At 36.5% G+C, this 20,623-nt stretch overlaps 1 protein-coding gene across 5 annotated transcripts in view; it reads left to right on the forward strand.

Annotated features, from left to right (window-relative positions):
• CCDC170 (coiled-coil domain containing 170) overlaps nucleotides 1–20,409 on the forward strand; it is a 47,127-nt gene extending 26,718 nt beyond the window's left edge. Inside the window, exons 8-14 of one of the 5 annotated variants that reach the window (XR_008822819.1) lie at nucleotides 6,514–6,714; nucleotides 8,474–8,647; nucleotides 9,867–10,109; nucleotides 10,986–11,222; nucleotides 17,242–17,454; nucleotides 18,128–18,164; nucleotides 19,257–20,406. Coding sequence is in view for 3 of the 5 variants with exons in the window: in XM_056344756.1 (XP_056200731.1) it covers nucleotides 6,514–6,714; nucleotides 8,474–8,647; nucleotides 9,867–10,109; nucleotides 10,986–11,222; nucleotides 17,242–17,421 (1,035 nt within the window). In the remaining 2 variants the exon portion in view is untranslated. Of the gene's footprint in view, nucleotides 1–6,513; nucleotides 6,715–8,473; nucleotides 8,648–9,866; nucleotides 10,110–10,985; nucleotides 11,223–17,241 lie in introns of all 5 variants that reach the window. The other 4 variants (XR_008822818.1, XM_056344756.1, XM_056344754.1 and 1 more) reach the window with 4 other exon arrangements.
• The last annotated feature ends 214 nt before the right edge of the window (nucleotides 20,410–20,623 follow it).

Genomic DNA, 20,623 nt, shown 5'->3' on the forward strand with positions numbered 1-20,623 from the left:
ATGAAATTAATAATAGATGTTGTTAACAAGAAAAGATATGGACAAGCCTCTCAAGACAATGGAATTTGGTTTCAGTGCCACTTAGTGGACATCAAAAGTGGCTGTGTGGCTGCTATAATTTAGTGGAACATGTGAGCAAGTATGGATTTGCTGCTACAATAGTGACTTCAAGGACTGATTGACTTGTTTCTCAAGGCAGACATAATTGATGAGTTGCCCCAGGAAACTTCTTTCCCTCCAATCCTCAAAACCTGCACCTGAAAACAAAAAAATATTTTTATGTTTACAGTTAAATGTTGTTGAAACCATAACTGTTCATCATTCAGGACAAAGGCAATGGGAAGGCAATAGGAAGGCAACTGGGTATTCTAATGTTCTGGCTCAAGGTGTTCTGGCTGGTAGTGTTTGCAGAGGTATGTCTGCATGTACAGGTAGAGAAGGACCAGCTCAGGAGGAAGGTGAGCCAGAATACAGTCTCACTGATGTCAGTAGCCTGACACTGCACTGAAGTTTCTCACTTGCTTACATGGGCATAAATTAATTTTGTCAGTGAGGACTATTATACAATTAAAGGTCACACACTAAATCAAAAGCTGTTTTCACTAAGCCACCAAAAAACCTGTGTCCTTGCCACATTTTAAAATTGTAGCATCTTCTGTTGATGTGATAGTTTTTTATGTTAGTAAATGTTTTCCTATTCTGTCCAAGATTGGAAATAGCGCTTGAAAATATCCCAGTGTGTTTTGATTAAACATTTTGTTAAAAACTACAAAACAGCTCCCCTATACCAGAGAATTAGTATGCCAAATTTCAGTGAAAACAAGCTTTGTGAAAATTATTCGCATTTGAAAGTGATTCACTGAAATGGAAGCATGGCAGCAACTTTTTAATGTAGAAACTCTTTACAGTTTTGCTATATGTCATGGAGTATTTGTTTCTATAAGCAACACACTTTCAAATTGAAATCCAATGAGAATTTTATGTGTGTATGTGTCTGTACTATTTGGTGTTTTGGCATACAGTTCACATTGTTGAGATGCCGATTATTTTGAGAACTGCTGCGAAAGGGACATTTAAGTTGACTGGTAGCTACTGAGTGAAAAGGTTTTGCTCCTGGAAATGATTTCAGGGGACCTGCTGCTTTTGTAGGATTCAGTTGCAGCCAAGTCCATTTGTGTGCTACACTGAGCAGCTGTTAGTCTCTGTGGATATACTATGGTACATTCCTAGTGCATGCTGCTTAGTTCTTATTGTTCCTGATTCTTTAATGTTATCTTTACATGCTAGGTTGCCCACTTGATCATCCTGTATACTGGTAGTATTGGGGAGGATTCAAAGTCAATCTTTTCTTGCAGATACAAACTTCTCCAGCTGCTTGAGAGGAATGTGGCTGGTTCTCCAAATAACAGCATTGATTTGAGAAGTCATGTTCTGTTAGAGAACTACTGTAAAATATACAATAATAAATTCTTCTTCTTCTAAAAGCTGTGCTTATTCTTATTTTAGAGGTGAAGAAACTGATGCCCAGAAAAACAGATATTTTTCCATAACAGTGTTAAAATTCATTTATGTGGGTGCTATGCTCTAACCTCTCTCTCCCCCTCAGAAAGACTTGTTGACTTTTCCTGTTGACTTTTGCAATGGAAAACAACTCCCTTTTTTGAGGGGCGTGTGTCTGAGGATGGAGACAGATTTGGTTTTCAGAATTATTTTTATGAAAATTAAATATATGTGCTAAAAGGAAGCCTTTATTACTAAGACAGAGCATGTATCAGCTCCAGTCTGCTGCTGCCTAAACCTTTGCTTTGGAATTAAGATGCTGCTCTTACAGTTGCCAGCTTTTGTTTGTTTATTTTTGTATAGTAAAGGAGCTATGACAGGTATATCTAGAATAGCATTCTGCTTCTGCTAGCAAATGCAGCAATTGCCTTCTATACTTCTAGCAATACTCCCCACCCAGATGTCAGTCTTTTCTAAAAACAAAAACGTAATTGGAGCTCTGTTTCCTGAACCATAAATATTAGCTTTAAATTTAATATTGCTTGGTGAATTTGGTCATTGTAGTTGAATGATGAATGATGATTTTGTGGATCATTTTATTTGCTAAATATGTTAAGTGGTGAAGCTTTAATGTTTTACTGCTATGATTCGTTTGGAAAAAAATTATTTGCATGGCTCCAAAGGGAACTATAATTACTAAAGCAGTGCTGGCACATCTATTCTCAGAATTTCTGCATGAAGATTAGAGGCTTTGGAATAACAAAGCAAAAAATGCCAATATTATACACCTGTGAATCTGTTTCTAACAGGACATGGACTTTGTCATCAAAAAGTTGTTTTATAGTGAACTGTTTTTCTTTCTGTAAATCAGAATTAAAAAAAATTTTCTAAGCTTCTATTTCTAAGGAATATAAATGTTGATATATATGTGTCAATCAGATTCCTATTGCATCTCTGGGTGAATTTCTTTCCAGGATTTGGATATAACATCAGTGTTAGGCTATGTATGCTTTACTATCAGTCAATCAAGAAAAAAGTTGTTTATTCAGGTACTATTTCTTATAGACTTTTTAGTAAACTGTCTGGCCTTAAGTAAAAGACCCGCAAAAGTGAGTCATTAAACTTCTTGGCAGGCTAAATTAGCCTGTGGTGTTGCTGGTGCCCGAGCGAGCTTGTTTCAAAACAGCCTCTTTGTGGCTGCAACCCAGCAGCAATGCCGACAGCTGGGGATATGAATCCAGCAGCCAGCCAGTACCTTGCTGATGGAAACTAAAAATGTGCTAATGAATGTGATAATGTATAACAAGAGGATTACAATTAGGTCTTTCCTTTCCCTGAAGAAAGATTGTTTCATTTTTGTCAGGACATAGCTGCAAGCAGCTTGCCTTTGCAAACTTCATTAGTGGGATCAGGAAAAGACAATGCAAGAATCTGGGAGAAAAAGAACCCTCCCTGTTTGAGTGTTTTGATGCCTTCTCTAAACAGGTTTTCGTGGTTCATTTTTAAATCATCACTGCAGCCCCTCTGGGAGTTTTGTGTATACACTAGAGGAACTGGCAAAATGTTCATCTTTACATTCGAGCCTGATCAGCTATATCTGGTTTACCTCTGCACATGCACCTGTCAAACAGAGTTGTGAAAAGTTTAGATTTTAAAAGACTTGTGAGAAAATCATTCACTGCAACTGCTATATTTTCTGTGAAAACTGAAATGCTTTTGAAGATTATGTCTCCTAATGATGGAGATTTTGGTATCTGAAGGGCATCTGAGTGAGTCATAATCTATATACCAACCCTTAGCATTAACATCAGCAAAAAATTTTAATTTCATTTTAAAAAATATCAGCTTATACTCTGACAATGTCCAGTGATAGGTATTCTATTGCAGGATTAAGAAACTGCTTTGAATCAGTGTCCTAATGATCGTTTCAGCAGTTATAGTAAGATGCGTATCGTCTGCATATGTTTGGACAGCTCTTGGGTGATACTGTCATTTATTACTTGTAACGTACCAGAGGGGTTCAGGGACACCTGGAGTCCAAGGCAAGCCAGTGTTGCAGTTCATACAGTGCTCAGCTCTGGTTATGAGGTCTCTGGGTTCAGGTCTTTTCTGTTTCACAAGTTTTGTTGCAGAACTGTAGCAGCAAATTAAATTCATAAAGTCAAGTTTCTGTTGACTACCTACAGCTGATCTGATTGTAGATGATATTAATCTTACCAGGTTTTGTCATTGCATATTGATATACCAATATCTTAAGTGCCAAAATTTATTAGACTCTACTCCAGCTCCTGTTAAGATCTCCTGTTCTTGTTTCTTAATGATTTATGGCAATGTCATAAACACATTTTTAGTTTTAGGGATTTATCGATTTTATCCTTCCGAACAAAACATTTATGTGGAAAATAATTTGGGAAATTAAATTAAACATTGATAAAAGCAGAATAATATATGTACTGACTTAGGGCTGACCAAGAAAACCTCAAACAACTAGAATGTGAGAAATCAGGAAAAAAGTTGAGAAAAAAATGAAAACCATAATTATGCCACTCTATAAATCCATGACTGCTGCATTCTGAGTAGCACACATAGCTATGATAATTTTGTTCGAAGAAAGCACCTTCAAAAAACACTGTGAAGGGGCATGAGAGTGTCTAGAGGCTTCCATGCAAGGAAAGGCTCAGCAGACATGAACTTTTCAGCTTGGAATGGTGTGTGTTATGCATAAGGCAAAATACAAGTTGTAAGTACCATGATAAGAGATGTGGCAGCTCTAATGCTTTTCAGCTGCTAGGGAAGAACATTTGTACTAGCTGCACATGTGTGTGCATATATGGGTACGTATAAAACAGTGGAACTTTAAGATAACATCTTACCAAACCAGAACAGTACAGCTGATTGTCAAGATAATACTAAGAAGATGAGAAAATTAAGTTGTTATGTTGGAAAGAGGAAAAAAAAATTGCCACTAGGATGTGAAGGACCTTCTGACTTCATCGTACATGCTGCTTTTTTGCACTCATCCTAAGTCATCCCTATGCCTGTCTCTGTGACTTTTGGGCTGTTGAGGGAAATGCCCTACTGACTGCACAGCTGTAGCCCACTTTCTGTTCTGGTGTGCTGTGGGGCTCGACCTGGTGCTTGCACATACCTTCTTAGCACAAGGGAAAGTAAAAGCTAGAGCACAAGAGAAAAATAAAAGTTCAGGAAAATTTTACTTAGGCTTATTTAGTTTTATATAGATCTGTATTATATAGATGAACCCTGCTGTCCCCAAGGTAGGAGCTACCACTGGAAATGAGTATTCTGTAACACAAGAAATAAAAGGTCTTAGTTTGAAATTATCTGGTAGCCACAATAAAACAAAAAGCAGGAGGTGTTTATTTGCAGGCTGGCTGATCAAGCTGCACAAGTCATTGGCACAGGAAATTGTGGAGATCAGAACTGCAGGACCGAGAATGTCGCTCTTTTAAGTCACTGGTACAGGCATGGGTGGGTAATAAGGGTGCAACTCTGCTTTAGCAAATCCCTGAGCTGATGATTGTCCCTAAGCCAAGGATGAAGGTGACTCCAGAAAGTTCTGGAGGATAAACAGAATTTGGTAGTTTTGTGGTCCCACCTTCTGTGGCATCCCTCCTCTTCTTCTGTTTATGGACATTTGAGGCCTGTCAATGTCACATGTGGCTGGGCTGTGCCCAGAGCGGCTCTGCAGTCTGACAAAGGGGCTCTGGGTTCTTGGGCAGCGGAGCATCTTTGCAGGCACATTACTGAAAGCTTTTTTTTCCCCTGCTGAGTGATACAGGATGCAGCAAAGCATAAAATGTGTGTGGCTTCTTGCATTTTTATTATTGTTTAGTGTTTTCTACCACTATATGAGCAGCAGCAATTTCTCATTGTTTTTTAGGCAGTTTGGGTGCAATCTATTGTTTGTAGTTAATTGCAGCCTAAGTTGGAAACCTTTCTGTGCCATTAAAATTAATTGGAGTTTTGTGTGCTTGTTATTAATTTTATATTTATATTTATAAATATTTATATATAAATATAAATTTATATAAAGCATAAACTTCTTATATTTATATATATTTATATTTATAAATATATTTATATTCATTTTATTAACAGGAAGCAAACAGATGCTTAAAATGAAGAGACTGGTTTGAGATGAATGTCTGAACACTGAGTTACAAATGCAACATAATTAATTATGTAACCAAATAATTATATGACAGTAAGAAGAGGAGAGAGGGAAAGAGGGAAGCAAGCAACGTTTTGGCTAGAACTGTCTTTCAGTATTTGACAGTAGTATAATCAGATGCTTTCAAACATTTGATTATATAAGTAGTTTACAATTTAAAATCCATTACATTATATGTAGGTGTTGCAAAGTTAACAGTGTAGAGCTAGAAATGTTTTCATAATTGTTAGTCTGGTTTCTTGTTATGAGATTTTATCCTTTTAGCTTTGGGCTCATGCTAGATTACAGGGTTATAATTTTTTTTTAAGCAAAATCTTTTAGTTAAACACTCTTTAATAGTTAACAGTTGGGAAGAACTCCTCTGAGACTTAGTTATCCATATCTACATTCTCACCTACATGTTGCATGCATTTTCTAAATAATTTACCTGTTTTTTCCACTCAGATCTTTGATAGACTAGTGATTTTATTGGCTTATTTTAAAGAATGTTCATTGACCAGGTGTTGCTGGTTTGCTAACATCTTTGGAAAGTTTGTGTCTAAATTAGTTTGTATTAATTTTTAATAATATTAGTCCCTTTTAGTCAGTTGACTCATTTTAAATACAGTTTCTGCTCTTCACTTTGGGTGTCTCACATGTCACCACTTCTGTCATTTTCTTCTGGTGGTTACAGCAGATTTTTCTGTCTTTTTAAATGCATACACTTTAAAGGTAGATATTTTACCCTCTTTTTAATAATTTGAGGATGCATCTTTCATATCTTTCTAACGTTTCTACACCTGCCTAACCCCATATGTTTTGTTGGTTTGCTTGCTTCCTAGATGGTATCTCAGCTTGAAACCCAAATAGCTAAATTGACTGAAGCTTTGGAAAATCAGACTAGATTGCACCAAGAAGCTCTGGAGAGAAGCAGGAAAGCTGAAAAATGTTCTGAGACTTTCCAGGATCAACTGAAACACTTGGAAGAGGAATTACTGTCTGTAGATCTGATGCAAGATGGTTTGAAGCTTGAGAAGCAAAAAGTAGTTCCATACATTATTTTCTTTTGCATAGAAGTCGTTAAAGACAGAGATATGACTAATTGTATTGCATTGATCAGCTGGGTATTACAGTAGTGCAACTAACGCAAATTAGCAAAGTCGGGCGTCATCTATAAAGTAGCAGTATCTTTCACCAACAATTCTAGCTGGAAAAAGTAGCTAAGCTTTTGAGTTCAAAGTCCCTTTAACACAAAAAAACCCCAAACATACCCCAAACCCCAGATTAAGTTCTCTGTAAATAGATCAGAGGTCCTCCAAGGATTCTCTGATCTCTCTTTCTCTAATATATCACCTAGTCTCCAGTCTTTCAAGACCTTGCAGTCCTTGATACTTTTATATCCTTAGACCATCAAGTCTACCAGGATATTTGTATCAATTTTGTGAATGAGCACACTGTTAGCCTATAATACATCCACATACTAAGAGTTTGAAAAATGACAGTACCTGGAAAGCTAAACCAGCCATCCAATACAGCTAAGACAAAGTTGTAGCATGTTACCAGGTCAAGATCAATGCTTAGAAAGTTGAATTTGCAAAAAATCAACAATGTGGTGCTGTCTGTTTTGCATTAGTCTATTATACAATAACTTTTATGAATGAAACATCCACCACCACATTGGAAGCAAACCAGAAAATGGAGATGTTCTTCCCCGCTCTGCTTCCTCTGCAAAGAACATGTGGCCCTAGTTCCTCAATTTCTCTCTAGATTTTGATGCAATAAAGATATTTTGTTGTGATTTTTTCCTGATAAAGAACAAGTTCAGTGCTTCTGATGCTGCTGTTTTTAACTTTTTGAACCAGAAGCATCATGAAAAAAAAAAGAGATTCTTGCCATGTTTTATTGTCTTGAGCTCAAGCCACAGTTATGGAATTGGTTTGTTGGTTGTTTTCTTTTTTTTTTTCTTCTTTATTGTTTCTTTGCAAAGATTATTGCCTGCAACAGAAGTAAGAGAAAACAAAGGCAAACATAGATTTGGCGAGGACAGCTTTGGATTTTGCAAGAGAGACTAATTGAGAGCAGGAACTAACACAATTTTTAAAGACCTAGGGAGGCAGAACAAAAGGAGAAAAAACCAGATTAAATAATAATTGATATCTGCATGTGTCCACATCAGTAAACCAGATGGAGATGCAATTAAAATAATCTTCAAAGCAATTTATAAACCAATAACTGTTAACTGTCAAACTTGCTGTTCCAAAGAAGATCAAAAGACTGATGATGTTAACATTCCTGCATCTCCACAGACTACATTGGATCTCACCTATGGCATTCCTGGTACCAGTTTTATCTGTTTTAGAGCTCAGAGCAGTGAGCAATCATAGCACTTGCAATTAGCTGGGATGTAGCTGTCCTTTCTAACTTCTCCCTGCCAATGCATGGTTCGTGTAAAGCAGCAGAGCCACAGACAAGAACTGAAGTAAAAAACAGACACATGTACCTTATGCTGTTCTACCTGCAGACGAGCAAAAATCAGTCTGGTCTTGCTAAGAAGATAAATACAGTAGGTCCAGGGATTTATAAAAATAAATGTTGACTAAAACAGGACAAATGGAGAATTTGCAATTGTGTCAGAAGCGTGTGCAATAAACATACCCTTTCAATGCATTATTTCTTGTGGATAATGGATTTAGCTTTGTATAGTTCATTGCTGGTGTAGGGGGAATTGCTTTTAAATTGTACTTCAGGACTTTTAATGAAGTTTTATTATTCTTTTGCCCACTTTTCCACATCTTATCTTAGTATCTGAAATTTCTGGAGCAACTTAATGAGAAGATGAAGCTGGATAGCCTGGTAGTAGAAGTTGGATTTGATATGAATGCAGCTGCAATTCTAGCCCGCATAGAGCAGTTAGTGAAACTGGAAGGTGATGCAGTGATTGAAAACAAGACTATGGCATATAGCTTAAGAAGGAAGGTAGGCAAAAAAGACATATTGTTACTGTTTTTTTCAGAGATAAACATTGTTACGGCTATATTTCTGTAGTGGCTTGCTAAAGACAGCAGCTTGGAGCTTCATATATGTACAAGGAATTTCAAAGATGTCCTTTACATAAAAAGAAGATAGTAGATGTTTGCAAACTCTGCAAACAGGCTGCATATTAAAACAACTAAAACCACCAGTTGGTTAAATACGTGATATTGCTTTTCACAACTTCTTAAACAAATGCATGAAGTTAGTGCATGTTTATATGTGTGTATGTCTGTCTACTTTTTAATACATTTATAATATACTTCTGTAAACAACTACCATCGACATTTATATCTAAAAGGGTCTGTTGAGAAGGGGAGCATCTTACACAAATTTCTCTAGAAACTAGTAGGATGTTGGTTGTACTTCGCTAAGATTTTCAACGCTTGCAAGAATAGTGCTCCTTTAGGAGCAAATCTGTTCAAATTTGTTCAGACTCCCCTCCATCATCCTGTTATGACAGAGTGAAATCTTCTGGTTTTAGCCTTATTAGAATGGTTTAGAGCTTAGAATCAGGTCTCTTTAAGGTTTAAAACAATACTGCATTTTTTCTGGAAGCAACTGCCTCTCTAGCAGGGAGTATAGCGTAGTATGTATGTTAATACTTCCCAGATGTTCTAGAATAACGCCTGGCAGCTCAGTTCAAACTGAAAACAGGTAGCTCCCTGAGCACCAAAATTACAAAACTAAGCTGGTGGACCTTGTATTGGAGCAGTGGGTGAAAGCTTTCTTATTTCTGTATGTTGATTCTCCTTCTTGCACACTAGCTTTAATTAGCTGATTAAAGGTGGAAATATCTTAAACTGCCACCCCTAAACCCACTGTCTCCTTAATGAATCTCTACTACCTTTTGCATTTGGCTACTGTCCTTAGACAATCTCAGAGGTTATGAAAGATGCATAAGTATTTATGTTCAAATAGGGTGCAGTCTGTATGTAAATTCATTCTAAAAGGTAGTGCACAAATTCAGAGATGGAGAAGCACAATGAATTGGTAATATAAGAGGTATCAAATATATATGTTTATACTTCTTTACAGAGTTTTCAAGAGAAGAATAGGAGTTCAAGTTAAATATGCAACACAGGGATTAAGTTTGCAAAACAATCTGTAGTACCATTGTGTTTCATATGTATTTTTTCAAATATGTTTGTGTTTGGAAAACTAGTTGAAGAGTCAAAAAGAAAAACTTGAAAGCAATGAGCTGCACATGAACCTTCTGCGGCAGAAAATAGCCCATCTGGAAGAGGAGAAGCAAGTAAGGACCGCCTTAGCTGTGGAAAGGGATGAGGCCAATCTTGCTGTCAGAAAGTTACATAAGATGATAGAGAGGTTACAAAAGCAGCTTGATCTGGCAAGGGAGAAGAATACTGATCTCAAAGCCAAGCTGTCTGAAACTAGTGAACTTAAGGTGAGTTAAAACATTATATTTGTGCTTCTATCTGTTTTTCTATTCCAGTTGGATTAAGCTGGAGTTGATTTACAATAAATGTGTTCATGGAGAACTGCTCAAATCCATCTAGGTGGGGAAAGCACATATAATATTACAATATTTTGGGTGTTTTGCAATGTGTTTTGATATACGAAGTAGCATCTGTAAAGCATCATGTAAACTTTCAGACTAGTGTAAGAAAATATGATCTATGCAACCCTTTCTTTCCTATGGATGTGATTGTAATCTTATATTTTCCCATACGTTGCTCACAGATCTATTCTGATCGGTATGGGGGAAAAAAAGTTTTTTTTTCTGCATAAACCAGGCTAAATTTTCATTGTTTCTGTGGTTTATTACATTGCAGCAGTAATAAATTACCTGCTTTAACGCAGGTAAATAGAAGTAGTTTGCAGCCTTGATAGCTTGCCACCACTGGAAGAAAGGAAGATTGATTCTATGTGAGCTTTTGTCATGTTGCTGATGGAGTGAAATAGAAAGTAGGTGCATGTTCCAACCGAACAATTTTTACCAGCAAAACATTTGGCAACTCTTTTTCATACTGTTTTCCCAGAGGTTAGCAGAGCATAAACTCTCATTATGGGCTTTTGTCTGTCCAGTTACCTCTTTTCACAAATTCTGAAGATAATTAACTGTCTTGGAACAAAACCCTTTTTTGTTAATCGAGTTGCAGTTGTCCAGTCTCCTTTAACAACTTTTCAGTTTACACATACATGTGATCAGGAACCCATAAGAAACCGCATTAAAGTGCTTACTCATGATTACTCCTAGTATTTTTATTATTTCTTTCTGTTAGGTGAAAAGGTGTGCATATTTAACGTTATGTTATTGCAGATCAAAACTTTGGAGCAGAACAGAACAATAGAAGAACTCAGTAAATCTCAAGGCAAATTGGAAAGAATGAAAGAAAAGGCTGAGAAACAACTTACCTCTGTCAAATCAGAACTTCTTTTAAAGGAGCGTAAAGCTACTGAAGATAAAGAAAAAACCAAAAATATGTTAGAAGCAGTTACCAGTGAGATGAAGGTGCTTAAAACAACCCTTGCAGAATTAGCAAAAAGAGAGAGACAGGTATGTGTATAGGTATTTGACAAGTGCTAGCTGTCACTTGGAATATAACAATGTGGTATAGGTGGAGCAGCTATCCAGCTGTGCTGAACTTTTGTGAACATTACCAAACAAGGAAATTTTAGCTCACCCTTGTGAGCCAGTGGTGGGTGTGATTCTGAGAGACAAAACTATTGTTCAAGTTATATATGGGAGTAATTAATACAGGCATTGTTTTCTTTGTTCATTGCAAAATATTATATCACCTTTTGGAGAAGTATAAAATGTTTTAAAATCCTAGTATCTTTTTAAAGGTATGTTTTCCCCATATATCTTAGGTATAAAACTTACCAACTTCTCCTGCATTTCCTTTTGTTTCTCCTCATCTGTCTCATGCACTTTCTCCTTGCCAATTGTATGAGATTCAATAAGGCTAAGGGATAGGATAAGAGGAAATGTGCTCAAGCTGCGCCAGGGGAGGTTTAGATTGGATATTAGGAAAAATGCCTTCACCAAGAGTGTTGTCAAGCACTGGAACAGGCTGCCCAGGGAAGTGGCTGAGTCACCATCCCTGGAGGCATTTAAAAGACCTGCAGATGTGTCACTGAGGGACATGGTTTGGTGGAGGACTTGGCAGTGTTAGGTTTGCAGTTGGACTCAACGATCTTAAAGGTCTTTTCCAACCTAAATGATTCTATGATTCTGTGTTACCATGTATAGGCCATAAATTCAAAGAATGTTGGAAAAGGTCATAAAATAATAATAATAAAACACCAAACAAACCAAATCAGAATTAACAGACAATATTGAATGTAATTATTTTGGATCAATTTGTGACATTTAACTTTGTTATAGTTTAGGTAAGAAAACTTTTGGTGGTAACTCACCTCAAGGAGGGAGTAAGGAGGTTGTGGGAAACACATTAGTAAATGTATTCCATTCTAATTTCAAAAAATTGTGAAGTATATATGTAATTGCCCTGCATTTTGTGTTTTGTAGAGACGTTATAGATGGCATAATTATTGAAAGCCAGTGGGATGTTTCTTTAGAGTAAAAAATATGTAATTTTAAATTCCTTATTCCAACTGCTTAGAACTTTGTTAGTTTTTCCAGCTGAAATTTTTGTGTTACATGTAGGAATGACTGCATGAAATTTAAAGATGCTATTTCAAGAAGTCAGTCTAGAAAAACAGACTAACAACCCAGGGATCTTTCTTCCTGGAAAGATTTAGCACTGTTCTATTTTATAACGATCATTAGAAATTTGGCAGGAAAATTTAATTTCTTCATATATCTCATGAAGAAACAAAGCATCCTGCACACAGAAGAAGGTATGAACTATATTCAGGAAAGTATTCTGTGGAGCCATACGTTGAAGACTTGCTTAAACCACACAAATGCTGAATTTTTACTGTCTGAACCTGAGGAGTTTCAAGCCTTTTGAATACTGTTGCAGTATTCTTTGGCCAAATTTGAAGAACATGGGAAAAGTAAGCAGGCTACAAAGTGCAGAATGCTCAAGCACAGCATAGCGCTAGTTCTCAAGCTTTCTGGGCTAGCGAAAGGAAAATGCCAGCTTATGATTCACCAGCATCCATAGTCATCTGCATCACAGGAGCATTTGGAATACCTGCAGGTGGAACTATACTGCTAAACTGGGAGCAAAGCTGTTTGCAAAACCAGCCTGGCACTTGTGCAGTGCTGATTAGCAGTAATGGCATTTTGAGAATGTGAGAATTGCCAGTAATACTCATAGCATACTCTCCTGTATCTTAACAGTTTACTTAGCTAAAACCTGTCCTTAAAATAAAGCTACTGATGCTAAATCAAAGAATTTGTTCTAAACTCTTTCACTCATTAACATGTGAGTTTTTGTCCTGACTTTTCCCAAACCCAAGGAGAATTCCTTCCTTATCCCCAGCTCTCGTGGTTCTTCACCTGCTTTGGACTTGCTCATTCCTCATTCTTGGGGAAGCTAAACAAGACCAGACTTCTCTCACTCTCTGTAAAAGGTAGCAAATGCAGATGTTACATACTTGTCTGAGCACGTGTGTATGTATTTGATCTGAATATAAGCACAGTCATGTCATCTGTGTATGTATGTGTGTTAAGAAAACTACTAGAAACTGAAATTGCTGTTACCTGATGGAGTTGTTGATGTGGCCAGGCTGACTGCTTGTACATGCATTGCATGTTTTTTTCAGGCATAGTCTGCTCTCCATGGATATCACTACATGTAATGTTAAATAACATCATAATATTGCATGGCTATTTTCCATGCTATCAAAATTAAAAGTATGAAGAATTTAGTTACTGACAACTGATTAAGACATTGATTTTTCTTGATTGATTGTCATGAGGAAAGGCAGAACATACTCAAGTGAAGTCAGAAATTAAGGTCAGATTGAAACGATTTAAAATGAACTCATAATTGGGATTTAACACACTGTTTCTGATTGTTCTTTGCTCTTTAGGCTATTAATTCCTACTAAGTTTAAGAGGAAAATTTAGCTTTGGCATGTCTGTGTTTTGCTCCTTTTGTAAAAATATTTTAATATTTAAAAGAATGCACAGAATCAGAGCATTTTAATTATTAGAAGCGAAGCCCTGTAAGCAGGGTGTAATAACACTGCCAGTCTGCTTTAGGATTAACAGTCAGCCTTGGTGGCTGTAGGGAATAACAGCAAAGTGTGCCAGTTCTTGGGTAGAAGTATAAAACCATTTAAAAAAATGATGTTCAAAGCATTATTAAATCATACTGCAGAGTGAAAACCATGGAGAAGTGAAGCTATATGTGAAAAGTCAAAAAGCGGATATTACTAGAATGGATATGTATTGGCGAATTAGTCGGGTAATTGAAATTTTACAAGAGTAAATGTAAGTTAACAGATATCCATATGGGATTTTCTTTCTCTGTGGGGTGAATAGAAAACCTTCGTGACTTCATATATCATTATTTGTATTTCTGAATATAAACAAATGTCAACATAGCCCAGATTCATTTTAGTAACATTAGATAAAAGGTATGGATAATGACTGTTGACAAAAGGATGTTCACAGGAACTGATAACATCAGTATATGACCATTGAGGTCAACTACAGATTAAAATCTGAATATATTCTATTATTATATTTATTTGACTCAAGTCCTTATTTGCAGTAGTACTTGGAGTAAAAATATAAATGTCAATGTTTTGGTTGCATTTTTGGTGATTTTTTAAAGGATTTTTTCCAGTCTTAGTTTCCCTTTTTTTTTCTCTTTTCTTTCTTTCTATTGGAATAAGACCCCTTCTACTTTCTTGTAGGTACAGCATAAAAAACAAAACGTAGTGTCTGTTTTTTATTTTTCTGCTCCCCCCTCCTTGTATCTTGGGTTAATGCTCTAAATTGCATTCATTTCTTCTCTTTTACTTCATATAATTTTACTGACTATATGGAAGGTGCAAAGAAAACTTATCATGAATGTTTACTGCAGTACTAACCTTTGGTTTTGAGTCTTCAGTGATTATCTTTTATTATTTCTCTCCTTTATTCCAAATTGTGATTATCTTAGAAATATTAACTACTATTGAAGAAAGCCTTAAATAGACAGGTGCTACTTCTGTTAGCTTCTAGTATTTCAGCAGAACAGTTATGTTCTTAATGCCTCTGTTGCATTGTTTTTAAAGCTGAAATACATTTCTCGTCTAATTTTTTTCTAGGTCCTGTATGTTTTAGTGCAAGATTTTAAGAAGTTGTTCATTATGTGCTTACAGCGCTGTATTCACTTAAGAGTATAACATATAACTTGCTCCATGTGAGACGTGCAATAGCATTCTTAAGATTGTCCAGCTTCTATCATCTGTTGCTTTTGTTTGGAGTTTTTAAAGTTCAGATTGATGTCCTCTGGTGGGCCATTTTTGCATCCAGGAGTGATGGTTCTCTTTGTCAGTTTATGTGAGGAATTCCTCTTTGTTGTCAACCCTCTTTCTGCATTTTCACTGGACTACAGCTTTGTCTGCACTGTACTTTATAAGCCACAATATAATAGTCATAAAAGTTGTTTTTTGTCTAAGTATTACTCCATTAAAGTGGAAAAAAATCCTCAATTTAAAATTCACATCAATTAATGCCTTAGACTCTGTGTGCTTTTTAGTTTAGGTTATTTCCTGATGAAATTTATTGAATTCTTAACATTTTTATTGTCCATTCGGTATAGTTGTGACCTGCTTTTCCCATCAGAAATAAAGAGATGGTTGTGTATACATTTTAATTTGTATCTATTCCCTCTGGCAAAATGCTGCCAGATCAATAATCTGTGTCAGTGCATCAAATTTAATTTGATTGCATTTGATCAATGGTTGTAGTGCAACTTGGTTTACTCACAGTTGTAATTAAGTTGAACAGCTTGCAATAGCAAAGATATAAGAACAAGAAATTTCGTGCAAAGCGCAGACCCTAATGTACTCCCAGGTGATCAGTTGGATTTGCTGTGCAGGTGTCTTGTGGGGGTTTAATTCATCCAAAAACTGGATCTTTGCAGAGGGCTGCCTTGATCTTTTAACATAAAGTCTGTATGGAAACAAATTCCAGCTTTGCTGCCTGCTTGTTCTGTCTGTGATCCAGATGTTTAAAAAAATCTTCAGCTTCTGCTAAAATGTACTTGCCTAGCACACTGCCAGGGCCCCAAAACAGTGATCTTCTGACCTGGTGTTGAAGAGCGTATACGGGGATTTGTTTTTTTTAGTGTTACATTGTTGCAACATTTCATCCAAGACATTGCACTGCCTTGGTAAGACAGCTGGGACTGAATTCGCAGATCCTCCTGCCCTGTACTGTTTTGGTTTCCATATTTGTTTTTCTGAAATGATGGCAGCTCCATAGGGTTTGCATTGGGATGAAACAAACTAACTTTGGCAAAGTCTTGGAACTGAGGGTTTCAGGGTTTTTGCAGCTTGCCTCAGAGATGTTATAACTGCTTTAGAGTTCTGCACAGTATACTTGGGGTTGGGCATGTGTTTCAGGAGTGCGTTTATCTCCCTTTTACCATTAGCCGTCAGCATGCTTGGTGGTGTAACGGTGCTGCCCATCAGATCTGAGCTGGCTTCTTGGTTGTTTTGATGTTGCTGTGACATTTTGAGTCTCTGCCATGCCTGAGAATGGGGATCTTGATATTCAAATAGGTAGCAAGACCAGCATATTTCCTCAAATAGGAACATTTTCCTCTTTTAATTGTGTTGGTGATAAGGACTGTGTAATGTATTGCCTATTGAAAAGGCACTGAAGTTTGACTTATAATGAACCATATAATGAGTTGAGAAGAGTAAATCAGCATACATGTTCATCTGATCTTAAGTTTTTAATCTAGTTGCTGGCAGGATCACTAGTGATGACAATTCATTGTGGATATCTGTCCATTTGGAACTGCACAGAGAAAGCTGGTTTCTTTAATTACTTTACCAAATACCCTTCCTATGATATATTTTCAGCAGCTAGGCACGGAAGAAAAATGAGCTTTTGTGAGGCTGCATCTTGAATTTTGGCTGCATCTTGATTCCAAGTCAAAGCCAGACTGAAGGATGTGCCAAACCTCCACCATTCTTCTAACTTCTTTCTGCTGTAGTTTCCACAAGAAAGTGCAGAGTGGAGGGGAGAAGTGGCAGGCAGTGGTCAGGAGCTTGAGGTCAGGACCAGCACCTTAGGACATGCTGTGGGATGTACCCAGCAGAGTTTCCATTTGTCTGTATAGTTTGCAGTCATCTAGGTCAGTTTTTGCTGTTGAGTCAGCAGGGAAGATATGCCTGTGAAGGGTTCCAAAGAATACTTGAAACTCTGTTTCATGTTCACGATCATCAGCACCTCACCTATTTATTTGAAGTTTGCTCCAAAAGACTGTTTCCATCCTCTTCAGTTCTCTGTATTGAGCAACAGCAGAACTTCCTATATTTTCCACTGCTAATACAAATGCTTGTATTTGTATTATGCATATCTGTGTATGTTTTTCCTGGCATCTCCTTTGATTGCATTTGATTTATCAGTAATTCCTTTCTGTTTGCTCTTGCAGCTGGCAGATTTCCGAGAGGTGGTCTCACGGATGCTGGGCCTCAACATTGCCAGCCTGGCTCTTCCTGACTATGAAATCATCACACGTCTTGAAGGGTTGATTCATGCTCATCAGCACCACTACTTCCCTTGTGTCTGCCTCAAAGACATGGCAAGGGCCCCAGAGGAACACTCGCAGTGAAACATACAGCTGCTTCACTGAAACACACGTTTTGTAAGAAGATAGAACAAAGTGACATTTTCTTTTGTGCTTCCCTACCTGCTAGGCATGCATAGAAAATAGCTATTTATTTGTGTTCCTTACCCTACAGATACCAATTTATGCTGATTTTTAGTGTTTCAGTAGGGAGCCTGAGCTGAATAGATAGAATAAAGCCAGTAGCCTAGAAATAGCAAACAGAAAATCCCTGGGCAGCATAATACCTGTTATGAAAATGATAGGTAATATGTGAACAATGTATAGCCCTCCAGTTTCATTGCAGACATTGAAGGCATGGGCCACCCGAGGTCAGTGCAAAATTTTGGGAAGCACTTGCTAATCAGTGTCGGATTCAGTGACATCCCTTGTGCTTTACCTCTGGGTGACAGAGGTGAAATAAAGTGGGGGTTGTCCTGCTACTGTTCCTCTTACTAAATGGGACCTCTCTGCACTTTGATGCATAAAGACTTGTAGCTTCAAGACAGTTAGACAAAGGACTATCACGATTTTGAGACAATGGATTTTTTTCTTCTGTTGTTTTCCTTAGTCTGCTCTTGTGCCAAAACAAAAAGTCACACTTTTTCAGCAAAGGCTCTTTCACAGGGTCTAGTAATACGCCTGATGTAGATATATTTGGTAAAATTGCATGTTGCCCCCTGTCATGATGCCTTGAAAATTTTTCTTTCAGCTGCTGTATTCCTTGGGAAAATTAATCCATACACGAAGTAAGTGGCAGTTCTGAGTTAATAAGAAGTTATTTTAAAATGCTTATCCACTGCAGAAAATAGCTGAATTACTAGTCTCTGTTTTCAGAAAAGCAATAATGAGGTGTCCAGAACTACCTCTGAATCATAAAGGCTGCTTGTCTATCAACCTTTCCGAGTGTTGTTAAACTTCATGTTTTTCTGAAAGAAATTCGAACAATAAATCTGTTTTAATAGCACACTCAAACATAATTCTGTGTTTTCAGTGATGTACCTAGTTATATCTGACCATTTGTGGACTTTCAACAGTATCTCAGCAAATGATAACCCACTCACTAAAACTGAGCACACTATTTTAAGAAAAATGAAACTTTTTCAAGTAAGTGTGGTAATTTTAGTATCTGGCTAGGAACTCAAAGCATTATATGCTTTCATTTTACTTACCTCTGAAGAATCATTTTTCAGTGACTTGTTAGTAAAAAACCAAAACACACTCAAGCTTTTGCAAAATCAGTCATTTGAGGAGATATGGTAAATCACGTATTCTTATGCTCCAGTGGCTACCTGGATTAAAATCAATTTCCCTTCTTGTTTTTTAATGTAACATTGTTTTTCAGGTAAAGTTTAATAAATGGTATAAAGGAAAAAGCTAGTATTGAATTATATAGACTTAAACTTAGGACAACACCAGAATTTCAAAGTAAAAGATTGAGTTATAAATATTTTCTGGCATGGTAAGTTGGTTGGAATCTAAAGGTTAGAAATGGACCGTAATAATTTTCTAATTCTTCATGAGCAAATACAAGTAGTTTCAGCTTGTGTTTTGCTGCCTCTATAGGCACTTCTGCTTGAGTTATTACTAAACAACAAAACCTGTTTTCTTCATCCACATTAACTAATATTATACAAAGCATATTTTACCACATTTTGCAAGGTAAATAAATTGCATTACAAAATTAGGTCCACTTAGGCCAGATAATACATTCATAACTGTAAGAGTCTCTGAGTGTGCCAGTCTTCAAATAAGTGTGCATATTTGGACATATTTTATGGCTGTGAGGTGATTTTCTAATGTCTGCCAGAAGACTTGAAATCTCCTGCTGTGCTCTGCAGCCCTGTGTCCTGCTGCCCTGTGACCAGCCATGGCACCAGCAGTGAAGTTCCAGCCCTACAGAAGGCACCAGCAAAGTTCTCTGAATTACTTCAGAAGAGGCAGGTTTTCACATGAAGTTGGTAACAAAGCTTGGTGAATGCCTTGTGAGTTAAGTGAGCAGAAAGCAGAATAAGGGTGCTCTGATTCTTTTTTTTTTTTTTTTTACATAGTGGATTTGTATTTATTGAAATATTAATGCTAATGTTCATCAAGGAATATGACCTCTTAGCTGGCTATCAATATTCCCTGTGTTTGCTTTGCTTTTGGAAGAGTACTGATATCTTTGTTCATTTACCCAAAGCAAATAATAATAATTAAAAAAAAAATAGCAAGGAGGAAACTTGATGTGAACAAAGTTCAGGTGATTTTTGACCTGTGTAATTTAGTTAACCCCTGAACAAAGTTTAAACTGACTTGCAATCCTTTTTTAGGGGTAGTTTCACAAACCATTGAACCTAGTATTCCTTTTGGAAAAAAAAGAAAAAAGAATTTTGAACAGGCTTATGAATGTTTTCAAAGTTTATTTCAAATGCTTTCTCCTGTTTTACACCCAGATGCATTTGACACATGATAGGTCTGATAGGAACCTGAAAGTGTGTATTAAGGCTGTGTCAGCAGACACCTCTCAGTCGATTCTTTTTACTAGGTTTGTTTGTATTAATAAAGTTATGGGATTAAGAGTTTGCTATCTGTTCATAATGACTTTTATTGTGGTAAAGGATACTTGATTTATCAACAGAATACCTTTTTTTTTTTTTTTAAAGTAACGTGAAATCACAGAATGGTACAGTTTCAGGGCTAGATTTTTTTCTCAAAATAATAGCTGAACCAACTTCAATGAAGACAACTTCATTATTCCAGAGTGACAGTGTTAAAAAAAAGGCAAAACTCAACAAATTAAAATATTGCAATTGTAGATATCGAAGTGAAATAATTTACATGCCATAAACATTGTAATGACAAAGTCACAATTGTGAATAGAAAAATGAATGTTGTAACATCATGAGTGTATTAAAAAATATGCAACTGAATTTTGGTCTATATGGAATATTGTTGGTAATACATTCTTCCAAACACAGTAGAGCCATCATTAGAACATTAATGTAGTAGAACCATGATTCCTCAAAGAAATTAAGTGCAAACCCATTTAAATACTTTGCTGAATTAAGATTAGAAAACAAAGACAGATCACATTAAATTACTTTTTGATTTATATTGCTCTAGAGATTATTGTTGCTGCATAAAGCAGTTTGCTTACTTTTCTCCCATTTTCCTAGGGCTCTAAAGTTACTGGATTATTTTGTACGTTATGATGGTGGAGGGGAGG

The sequence above is a fragment of the Falco biarmicus genome, chromosome 6, assembly GCF_023638135.1.
Source record: "Falco biarmicus isolate bFalBia1 chromosome 6, bFalBia1.pri, whole genome shotgun sequence".
In the NCBI taxonomy this organism is placed as follows: domain Eukaryota; kingdom Metazoa; phylum Chordata; class Aves; order Falconiformes; family Falconidae; genus Falco; species Falco biarmicus.